Source organism: Garra rufa, chromosome 22 (genome assembly GCF_049309525.1).
Source record: "Garra rufa chromosome 22, GarRuf1.0, whole genome shotgun sequence".
Lineage (NCBI taxonomy): Eukaryota > Metazoa > Chordata > Actinopteri > Cypriniformes > Cyprinidae > Garra > Garra rufa.
This window is the reverse complement of record NC_133382.1, coordinates 30,839,503-30,851,328: the sequence shown is the minus strand read 5'-3', so window position 1 is coordinate 30,851,328 and position 11,826 is coordinate 30,839,503. Positions and strand designations below refer to the sequence as shown.

At 36.5% G+C, this 11,826-nt stretch overlaps 1 protein-coding gene and 1 non-coding gene across 2 annotated transcripts; both read left to right on the top strand.

Moving 5' to 3' along the window:
- Positions 1–1,125: 1,125 nt before the first annotated feature.
- Positions 1,126–1,196, top strand: trnag-ccc (transfer RNA glycine (anticodon CCC)). The gene has a single exon. It is a non-coding gene; the product is annotated as a tRNA-Gly (tRNA).
- A 1,200-nt stretch (positions 1,197–2,396) lies between these two features.
- On the top strand, positions 2,397–11,361 carry fbxw10 (F-box and WD repeat domain containing 10). Its single transcript, XM_073828993.1, has 13 exons — positions 2,397–2,925; positions 3,187–3,417; positions 4,295–4,422; positions 4,706–4,822; positions 4,913–5,025; positions 5,104–5,307; positions 5,387–5,508; positions 5,777–5,931; positions 7,393–7,535; positions 7,666–7,824; positions 7,955–8,163; positions 9,771–9,962; positions 10,677–11,361. Exons 1-13 carry the CDS (start codon positions 2,397–2,399, stop codon positions 11,339–11,341), a joined length of 2,967 nt encoding a protein of 988 aa, XP_073685094.1. The 3' UTR covers positions 11,342–11,361.
- Positions 11,362–11,826: the final 465 nt, after the last annotated feature.

The following is an 11,826-nucleotide window of genomic DNA, read 5'->3' as shown; positions in this document are numbered from 1 at the left end:
ATAACAATTACATTTTATTTATATGTTATGCCTGCTATGTCCCCTGTAGAGGACACCAGGACTGTTTTTAAAATAAAACACATGAATAGGCTTGAAAAGGCAAAAACAGTGATTTAGTGTTTTTTTAAATCACGAATTCATTTTTATTTTTTCATACCAACTTTTGTATAAAAATGATTCTTAGCTATGTTAAGAAAGATTTAACAGAATGATTTAATATATAATTTGCTTTATGCAACATGTGTAAAATGGCCATTTCCCATTGTACACAATGTATCTAATCACTGTATCTAATTTGCATATTAATGTGTTTTTGAGGCAACATGTAATGAAAAAAACAAGTCTTATAATGGGAATAATAATTGGCAAGATTTTCATAATACTATCTAATATTTTATATTGATAATTAATTTCTTTCCCTATTCACTATTCAGTGTGTGATAACATGCTTTAATTCCTGGCATCCTCTACAGTAGACATGTAAGAAATCGATGTCTTGTTTCATAGCAGAAACTCATATTTTGATTTGAAACCCCATTACATCTTCTTGAAACTTTGATTTATGACTAACAATTGGACAATTGGCCAGATTTAAAACTAAATTAATATCAGTCATATTTAAAGACCAAGAAGAGCAGTCATGGTCAAATTTCTAAACATTTGGTATCTCTGAAAAGCCCTGAATGTGTCTATACATGACATATCAGTGACATGTTATGGTCTCAGAGAAATTCCCTAAAAAAATATCCTCTACAGAAGACAAACTCCATAACTGGTTATCAGGAGGATGTAATAATACTACTAATAAAGGCATATGCTTCCACACTATTTGTAGTGTTCTCACTGCTGTGTGAAGAGTAAAAGCGCCATCATGTGGTCATTAAGAAGAAATTCTGGTGTTGAGAAAGATGCGACTATGCAAAACAAACAGTTAAAGATTAAATGAGCGCAGAAGCGTTTTATTTACTTACTTCAGGTTTAGTCTTTAGTAAATATTTGCCAAAATATTTTATTTTTGTTTGTATTATAATGCATATCTCTATATTCCACCCTGGATGGTAATAAATTTGAACTCACTGGGAAAGGAGCAGCTTCCTGTCCATCACATTGACCCATTATCAACACGCGCCGCTGGTGTAGTGGTATCATGCAAGATTCCCATTCTTGCGACCCGGGTTCGATTCCCGGGCGGCGCACAATTTATTCAACCTTTAAAATGAAACAGAAATATTACCAAAGAGCAAGCCTCAAAAACAGTCGACGCAGTTAGCTATCATATTAAAATCTTCTGATAAAGCGAAACGCTTGTTCACATTTCAAAAGTACTGATGTCAAGCCACTTTCTTATATTTTCTGATACATTACTTTCCGTGACGATAAAACACGACACGACAACTATTTAACGTTAAATAACCTTTGTTTTTCGTTCGGCTTTTTAATTTAAAGCGCGAGGGTGACTGCTTGCCTTCAAAGACTGACTGTTGTGCCAGCAAATAGTATTCGAGCTCGAGCTGTGAGCGCGCATTTCATTGGTTGGACCAACTGATCGTACACGCCCCCTTCATTGAACACTAAATGGAGTCGATTGACCATATCGTAAAATAAAGCGGAAAGTGTGTAAAAAGTTAAAACGACCAATGACCATATACAGTTAGTAATTACATGGTATTTATATTATATAAAGAAAACGACGAATCCCATAGTGGCATTTTGAATAGGATAATACGATTTTTGATCGGCTTGGTGTTTCGATTGAGTGAAAGATTCAATGAATCACTGAATGAATCGTTTTAATGAAGTGATTCAAATGATTCATTTGAATGAATCACAGCATCTGTCGATTCTCCATGCATTTTCTTTCAGACGAAAAACAGTGTTACATAACTGTTGCTATTCTAAAACCATAACTGGATAATCTTTCATTTACAAACACTTAGCACCTAATCCACAGCCATCGACAAATACTCTCTCCACGGAAACGAACGTAAACAATTATGTTTTAACGTTACTAGACTTTATGTACTGTTAAAATTGCTAACGTTACAACTTCAGAATATTATATTGAAGGATTTTGGCTTATGGTAATTCCTTTTTAGCATACATGTTTTGTACTGTATGTGGAGGATAAATCGCCTGCTAAATGAATACATGCAGCGAAAAGTAGCTTGTTGGATGTCATTTTGTGAACTGAAGTGCTTCTGTTGTTGTTGCTCGGCAACATGCGTCGTGAGTTTGTGTAAAGTTTCTAGGAGGGTGTAACTGAAAGTCTTCAGTAGCCGAATTGTTTAGTGTTTTGTGAATGAAATAACCTATTAATAATATTTATCATTCCTATTCATATTTAGTGTTTTAAAAACACATACTTGAATGGATCTGCCAATTTCTGGATTATTACCATGACTGAAGTGGAATGTTTAAGGGGAGAATCTGGTGATTCAGTGCTGGACTGGTCTTGTAAAGGAGAGGATGAGAAGTTCAACATTTGTGGACGCTGTCAGTCTTGTATTCTCGCTGAGAACCTGCACCACTCCTCCCAATGGATGAAAAGGGCTGGAGGAGCATCCCAGAAGAGGTTTCTAACTGGCATCCTAGTGCGGTGCCACAATATTCAAATCCTGGAGAATCTTCAGAGTGTTTTGCAAGTGACGTCCGGCAAGGATTTCACATATGCCAGGTCCAGAGCCCATCTTAGCAGACCTGAGGACACCATATGGAGCATGGATGGAGCTCTGGACACAAAACTGAAAGGAATGGACATGTTGGAAGCTTGGGAATGGTTTAGCAAGAGCCCAGACTGGATCAAGTCCAAGTATGTGCTGGGACTGTTGTCTTTATGTGACACCCCTCTTTTGCACATGTTAGGAAATCTGGTGCATATCCTGATTGTTTGGGAGAAACAATTTTTTTTACAATTCAGCAGTTCTGGTAAGATTGCACATAATGTCTCTAACTGTGCAAAACAGTTCTCCAGCCGTTCAGAATCAGACCACACAGATCTGGATCTTCTTATCCAAGCATGTTCTGTATATGAGCCGTCTGACCTGCCTCAAGAAGCTCACCAGGGTAGTCAAACAGATGTCCTAAAACAGGAGCTGTCAGAACAGAGTAAGTAGTAAGCTTTTTGCGTAAATGATTAAATATATTTATAAGTGGTGGATGTGTTTAAGTTACCCATTTTTCATACAGTAAAGAACTCCAAATCTCTCAAGACTGTCTGTGATGAGGTTGAGCTGGATTTTCAGAATGTAGACCCCTGGAACAGAAGAACAAAAGGCCAAGATTTAGACTCCAACTATTTAGATGATCCAGATCCTGCCCTCACTGTCGTCCCCAGGTCATCAAAATCTCTGTCAGGGGTCAGCCGTCATAGAGATTTTATTCGAAGCCTGCCAGTCAACATTGCAAAGAGGATTTTAGGTAAGTCTAATTTTTCCACACATGGAGCTATTAAGAGTTTGACTGTTCAGACTAAAAATTCAAATTCTGTCATTACTACCTTTGTTAATCTTTGGCCACAAATTAAGATATTTTTGATGAAATCCGAGAACTGACTGACCCTGCACAGACAGCAATGCAACTAATACATTCAAGACGCAGAAAGGTAGTGACATCAGTGGTTCAACCTTGATTTTACAAAGCTATGAGAATACTTCTTGTGCCAAAGAACATTGCAACACACTTCACATGGACTATTTTAACAATGTCCTTACAACCTTTCTGGGCCTTAATTGTGTCAGTTGTGTTGCTGTCTGTGCAGGGTCAGAAAGCTCTCGGATTTCATCAAAAAAATCTTAATTTGTGTTGGAAAGATGAATGAAGGTCTCACGTGCTTGGAACAATATGAGAGAGAAAACCTTCTTCTTTTCAGACCTTTTAAATAGTCTATACTTGTGCTGCTATGGAAACAACTTTATTGCCTGTGGACAAGAGAGTAAGGTGGCTCTAAGATACTTGTTACCTAGAGTGTAAAAGACTCAGCAACTGGACTTAAACCACACTAATGGCAATTCTAAGAGAACTAATTCTGAACTTTTAGAGGAAATTAATATTACCAGATATACTTGTATCTCATCTTTAGTTTGCCATACATGTACCGGGGTGGCCAAAATTATTAGAACACTAGTATTTTAACCAGCTGACTTAAAATCATTTTTAGCTGGTAAAAATACTAGTGTTCTAATAATTTTGGCCACCACTGTATATTTTAATCCTAAATGTAAAATATTCAGTTATTGAGACATAATATTAATCTTTTTTTCCTCCTGTTTTACATTTTTGTTTTATTTACACGTAGGGCTTTTGGATAAGGTCTCGCTGTATAGCTGCAGGCGTGTGTCTATGCACTGGAAATGCCTAACGGAGGAGGTCTTAACCGAGATGGAAGTAAAGAAGAATGTTGAGAAACAGGCCATGATTCTGCAGGTAATACATCAAAACAAAATAAACACATTTTATGTGAATTTTGATTTCTCATAGATATAAAATATGCCAGTGTAACCTGCAGATCAGCCGGTAGAACCTAGTATTACCAACAGGAAGATGATGGATTTAATTCCCAGGAAACTCATCTAATAATAATAACCATATCTTCAGTGTACAATATGGATATACTTAGGATGTTTTCTGCCACATGAAAGTAACACAACTTTGTTCCCAATGTTACAGTCATAATATATAAACCCAGATCATTTGTATGCATTTTCAGGGTAACTCAACATCTAAGGTCAACCCTGTTTATGCTAAGATCTGTCAAGTTGTAGTCCCCATCAGTGAGGGGGACAAGCACTTTCAGCATGGAGACTCTTTCCCCAAACATGAGCTGGTAAAAAAAGCCACCTTTTGCACTTTGAATGAAAACATAAATGCACTTTTTTTAAAATCTACAAAGATTTGACTATCCCTGTGTTTTTAGTCACAAGAGCAAGATTTGGATTCTGTCTACAAAGGCTTTAAAACCAAAACCATCCAATTGGAAGAACGCAACATGTACTGTGGAGTGTATAACATATCAGTCCTGTTGGAGAGGTAGCAAAATATGTAAGAATATTCTGTAAGAAATAATTTTGTATCAGTTGTAATACTTCCTGTCTTTTTTTCATTTAGAGAAGACCCCAGTAGAGTGATGCATTATGCTGGAGGACAGTTGGTGGCGGTTGGCTCCAAGGACCGTACAGTCAGGTTGCTGCATGTCCCATCACTAAAAGAGATTCCTCCAGTGATCCAAGGACATGCTGGTAGTATAAGAGCAGTTCTGGTTTGTGAAGAGAGAGATCTAGTTATCAGTGCCAGCTATGACCTCAGTATAAGGTTAGTCAAACATTACTGAGGTTGTTTAACAAAATAAGTTCATAGACAGCAGTGCTTCATTTCTGGACTCCTTTCAAAGGTGCTGGAATCTGAAGACAGGTGTATGTTTGATGATTTTTCATGGACATTTTGGTACTATTAACTGCTTGGATTTGTATGAAGATAGACTGGTGTCTGGTGCCAAAGACTGTAGAGTTAAAGGTAGGCGCTTATGACCTGTATACAACTATAACAATACAGTTAATTCTGCATAATGTCATAATGCCATTGAAGAAATAGTTCCCCCCAAAATGAAAAGTCTGTCATTAGTTACTCACCCTCATGTTGTTCCAAATCCACAAGAACTTCGGAACTTCGTTCATCTTCAGAACACAAATTAACACATTTTTGATAGCTTACTGTCTACACCGACAGACCAAAGCCTAAACGTTTGTAAGTTTGTCTATCTGTTTGTGTATATCCATCACAGTGTGGAACCTACTGACAGGGAAGTGTGTTGAGAATCTGAAGTTTAAACACCTTAAACCAATCATGTGTGTGAAGATCAATGAAACTCTAGTGATCAGCAGCTGTGCTGGAGGTCAGATCAGAATTTGGAGCATGGAGACAGCATCATTTATAAGGGTGAGATGCTCCATGGATTTTTCCAGAGGCATGTGTTTTTAATCTTAGAAAAGCTTTGAATTAGAAAATGAAAGGAGAAGTTCACTTCCAGAACAAAACTGCAGATAATTTACTCACCCCCTTGTCATGTACATGTCTTTCTTTCTTCAGTCGCAAAGAAATTATGTTTTTTGAAGAAAAAAATTCAGGAATGTTCTCCATATAGTGGGCTTCTATGGTGTCCGTGAGTTTGAACTTCCAAAATGCAGTTTAAATGCGGCTTCGGAGGGCTCTAAACGATCCCAGCCGAGGAAGAAGGGTCTTATCTAATGAAAAAAAAAAAAAAAAAGACAATTTATATACTTTTTAACCTCAAATGCTCATCTTGTCTAGATCTGTGTGAATTCTGTGTATTTCGGTGCATGGCAGTAGGGATAAACTCCCATCTCATTTTAGCTTTAAAATCGTCTTACATCACTGTTTTACCTTTTTTTTTTGCAAAGGGTGTTTGACCTTCTATGTTCACTTTGTAAACACTTGGTCTTTACTTCTGTAGCGATGTAGGATGATTTTGAAGGTGGAGGAGAAAATGAGATTTTTTGACATACCCTTACTGTATTGACCCAGAATGCACGCATAGCTAGACAAGACAAGCATTTGAGGTTAAAAAGTATATAAATTGTCAATTTAAAAAAACGGATCGTTTAGCTATATGTGACCCTGGACCACAAAACCAGTCTTAAGTCGCTGGGGTATATTTGTAGTAATAGCCAAAAATACATAGTATGGGTCAAAATTATTGATTTTTCTTTTATGCCAAAAATCATTAGGAAATTAAGTAAAGATCATGTTCCATGAAGATTTTTTGTAAAATTTCTACTGCAAACATATCAAAATGTAATTTTTGATTAGTAATATGCATTGTTAAGAGCTCAATTTGGACAACTTTAAAGGTGATTTTCTCAGTATTTTGATTGTTTTGCACACTCAGATTCCAGATTTTCAAATAGATGTATCTCAGCCAAATATTGTCCTATCCTAACCAACTATATATCAATAGAAAACTTATTTATTGAGCTTTCATATGATGTATACATCTAAATTTTGTAAAATTTAACCTTATGACTGGTTTTGTGGTCCAGGGTCACATATAAGACCCTTCTTCCTCGGCTGGGATCATTTAGAGTTCTTTGAAGCTGCATTTAAACTGCATTTTGGAAGTTCAAACTCGTGGGCACCATTGAAGTCCACTATTTGGAGAAAAATCCTGAAATGTTTGCCTCAAAAAACAATGTCTTTACGGCTGAAGATAGAAATGTACATTTTTGTTCTGGAAGTGAACTTCTCCTTTAATCATAAAAGCATCGGCATTCCTGACCTCTGATAAATCTCAGCAATATGTTCTTCATAAAACAGCTACTGAATAGTTGAATGCTCGATGTTCTCCCTCACTTGTGACTTCTTTTTCTCATTACAAATCAGCAAATCAGTGGCCACAAGGGGGCAGTGCTGTGTCTGTGGATCGATCAGTGGCATATCCTCTCTGGGGGTTCAGATGGGGTGGTCAAGGCATGGAGCACCAACTCTAGCTTCAAGAAGTGCCTGAGGACCTTCCAGCATCCAAAGTGACTAAACAAACTGTTTTGTCATCAGTGACCTTACAGCTGGTCATTCTCATTAATAACCTTTAATAGCATAATTGTGTGCTTTTATTAATGGTTTGCTCTCTTGTCTGTCCTCTGTTATAATTTGTAGAGAGGTGTTGACTATGTCTTTCCTGTTCCTGCGGGTCATTACTGGCTGCATGGATGGAAGGATCCGGATCTTTAACTTCTTAACTGGAGATTGCCTGAGAGTTATTAAGACAAACATGAAGCAATGTCCTGTCCTTTCTCTGCACACGCACGACAACACGTGAGTATACCCTACGTCCGGACATATTACACAGTTTTGTGATGCATTTTGTGTTCTTTCTTATAATGTTAGATAACTGGAAAAAGATGCTGCAAGAAGGTTTGATCGATGTGTTCTGTCATGATCTCAGTGTGGTTGTAAACACCAGAAGCAGTATACTGATGCTCCAGTTCGCTGAGGTTCACTGGGACTACTCTTCCAGTGCTCTGAGGAATTTTTTCGAGCAGTTCCACGTCTCTTCTGAGAATGAGCGAATGACTCAAGGGAGCTCATCCAGACTAAAAAGTCGTTCGCACTATTTCAAGAGGCTCTCAACCCCCAGTATGCAGCTTGCACAAGGTATCACTTTTTAAATGGCCTATTGTCAAATTTAAATACAGAACATAATCTTTGCTCACAAATGGATTATGAACTATAATAAGTAGTAACTATTTTATTAGTATACTATTAAAATAAATATTTAAATAAATGCATTGTTTATATAGATGAGCTAATGTGGCTGACATTTATCATACTTAAACAGGTGAATTTTGATTGGGAATTTGTCATTTCTGCACTACTAGCATCACCAAAAATAATTGACAAAAATAACGACTGTTTCCAAACAGGTTTCCTAGACACTCCTGTTTACAATTCAGTTCTCTTCTCAGCCATATTAGAATGGGAAAAGACCAAAATCTCTGAAAAATTCACATTAATGTATTATATTTAAAATTAGGAAAACAACAGTATAGTTCACTCACAAAACACCTGATGCCTCTACTAAAACTCTTTTAACTATTATGATTTTTCTCTTTTTTTTTATATTAGTGCTCCATCTCCTACCCCTACTGTTTCTGACATTACCTTTAAATTAATGATAAAATGTACACTGCCATTCAAAAGTTTGGAATCAGTAAGATTTTAATGTCTTTTCTGCTCATCAAGGCTGCATTTACTTGATTAAAAATACAGAAAAAAGTAATATTGTGAAATATTATTGCAATTTAAAATAGTGGTTTTCTATTTATAGAATTTATTCCTGTGACCCAAATCTGAATTTTCAGCATCATTACTCCAGTCTTCTGAATCACATGATCCTTTAGAAATAATTCTAATATGCTGATTTATTATCCATGTTGGAAACAGTTGTGCTGCTTAATATTTTTTGGAACCTGTGATACATTTTTCAGGATTCTTTGATGAATAAAATGTCAAAAAGAACAGCATCTATTTAAAATCAAATCAAAATACACTACTGCTCAAATAAATGTTTACTTTATTCAGCAGGGATTTAATTGATAAAAAGTGATAGCAACGACTTATTTTTTTAGAAAAGATTTCTATTTTAAATAAATGTTGTTCTTTTTAACTTTTTATTCGTCAAAGAATCCTGAAAAAGTATCATAGGATCAAAAAAAATTTAAGCAGCACTGTTTCCAACATTGATAATAAATCAGCATATTAGAATAAAAACAAATTATATTTTAAATGATGTTAAACTAGAAAACTGTTAGTTTAAATTGCAACTTTTCTGTGTTTTGGATTAAATAAATGGAACTTTGATGACCAAAAGAGACTTAAAAAACATTAAAAATTGGACTGATCCCAAACTTTTGAACGGCAGTTTAAGTAGTGACAGATCTTTCCTTCCATATTGTGATATACATCTGAGAAAAGGAAAAATGTGGATGGTGATTTGGTTCAATCCGCCGGTTGTTTGTTGTAAGCTCAGGGTCTACTAAAAGAAAAGGGTAGCATTCAAGCTGACTAAATGTTTGGAGAATTCGAGGATATATCACCAGAGCGAAGTCTGTCATTTCACATAAAGATCGAGTTGTGACATTTTTATTAAACATTGTAAAGTCAAAATTGCAAAAGAAAATGAAACACGGATGATTTAATAACATGCATTTAAAAAAACATTGCTATTTAACACATTTACCATTGCTATTTTGTACCTTTAGATGCTCAGTCTACAAGGGCAGCGATGCGGAGTCAACTCCAGACTTGTCGTCACAGCAGGGCCTCCATCAGCCCGCAGTCTGACTTCCACACCAGGCCTCAATCTGTGCTTTCAGCAGACAGGCCTGTCAGTGGATACAAGGATTTTCAAAATAGAGTCAGCCAGGTTCAAAGCACTTCCACCAGCAGCTTAGGTAAGAAAGTAACCCAATTAAAATGATTTAACCCTTAAATTAACTTCTGCGATAGCAAAAAAATCTCTTGATATTTTAAGAGCAATTACAAAAGAATAAAATAAAGCCCCTATTGAAACTGAGAAGGGTTCAATTTGAGCAGATGATTTTACCATCGCCGTCATCCTCAGAGTGCACTTCCACAGTACATTCAGCATCTGGCTCATATTCGCAATCTCAACTATCGTTCTCTTATGGTTATATTCTCTTATCGTTTTCAATGACTTCAAAATCAAAATTTTGATTGCTTGCAGTTTATTCACCACATTCATCATCAAATAAAAGTGACATTTATATTTTATTGTGCACAGTATTTGCTCTGCAGTAAAGCAATTCAAACCAGTTCAATTTTTGCTGATGATATTCTTTTGTTTTATGACTGCATTAATTAATGAGTTAATTAATTATTATACACCTTTTACAAAAAATAATCACAAAACAGAAATTCTTTTATATTCTTATATATTATATATTTGTTATATTGTTTATAATAAAGAGATTCAGCAATACTAAGAAATACATTCAAAAAATGAAGGAGGGTCGCTAAAGACCCGAGGTTTGCATTTAAGGGTTAATATGCAAATGTTTCTAAGGCTTTGTAGAACATATTTATAACATTAGAGTATCAGATGAATGTCCATGCATGAAATGTGAGAATAGCTTCTTTCTTTAAAGATAAGAAGACTTCTGACACCAAACGCTCAGTACTCAGCAGGAGTGAGAAGGCAGCCCGCGACAGGGTCAGAAAGCGAGGTCCTCACCACCCAATGACCCAAGACCTAATTCTTCTAAGGACCAGCAGCGCCCAGCAGGGCCAGCATAGTGACCTGGCGAAGTCCAACATGGAGCTGAATGCCAGAGTACGAGATGCCTGGGGACCTGATTCATCCAAAAAGCCATCCTTTCAAACCACCACCAAAAAAACCTCTGAAATCCATACCCCAATTGCAACCCATAGCGTTGACCTCCACCCTCAGAGCTCCTCACAGTCCAGACAGACCTGCTTCACACCCCACTCCCTTCTCAAACAATCCCAGAGATCATTTAAAGTAGGCAAGTCTGGCACAAACAAGATTGGACCACTGAATACGACTTCCCCTGAAGATGGCAAGACGCAACAGCGATTGTTTACAAGGCGGACTTCCATGCCCATGTACTGCAATGAAGATTTTGAAATGACCAACAAGTCCAGTTCATATCACAACCCACTAGACCCCTTCAGGGAGCATGGAGTCTTTCAGTTGAGGACGGACACACAACTGGAGGCTTACATTCAGGAGTGTACTAAACAGCAGCAGGTTCACAAACATGGCAGTGGTGACCATGGTAAAACTGTTTGAAAACGCAGCCATTGTCATCAGCAAGGTACTGAAATCTAATAGCATGACACTTTTGTTATAGCTAACCAGCCACTACTGAATTCTCAGTTTATAAAGTTTAACTCTCTAGAGGTAACTTATAACATAATACGATATTGCATTTTTTATGTTGCATTTTGGCAAAATCTAGTTTAAGAAGGTAACTTGGTTTAGAACATACAGTGGAAACTGGTCATTAGCTAGACCATCTTGAACCAGCAACAAACCATCTACCTGGTAGTTAAGCTGGTTTTGGGAACATGGTGGCTAACTAACTAATAACCAGTTAGAAGCCATTTTTCAAAAGAGCTAAATTGATAGGTGTAGCATTATATCTATACAGTTTGTGGCTTTTTTTGCATACTTGAACAAGTTTGCTAGGGGGCAGCAAAGTACAAGTTAAAATGTCCCATGTAAATAAATATGATCCTCTCAGTGTGGTACATAATTAATAAATATTATTTTAA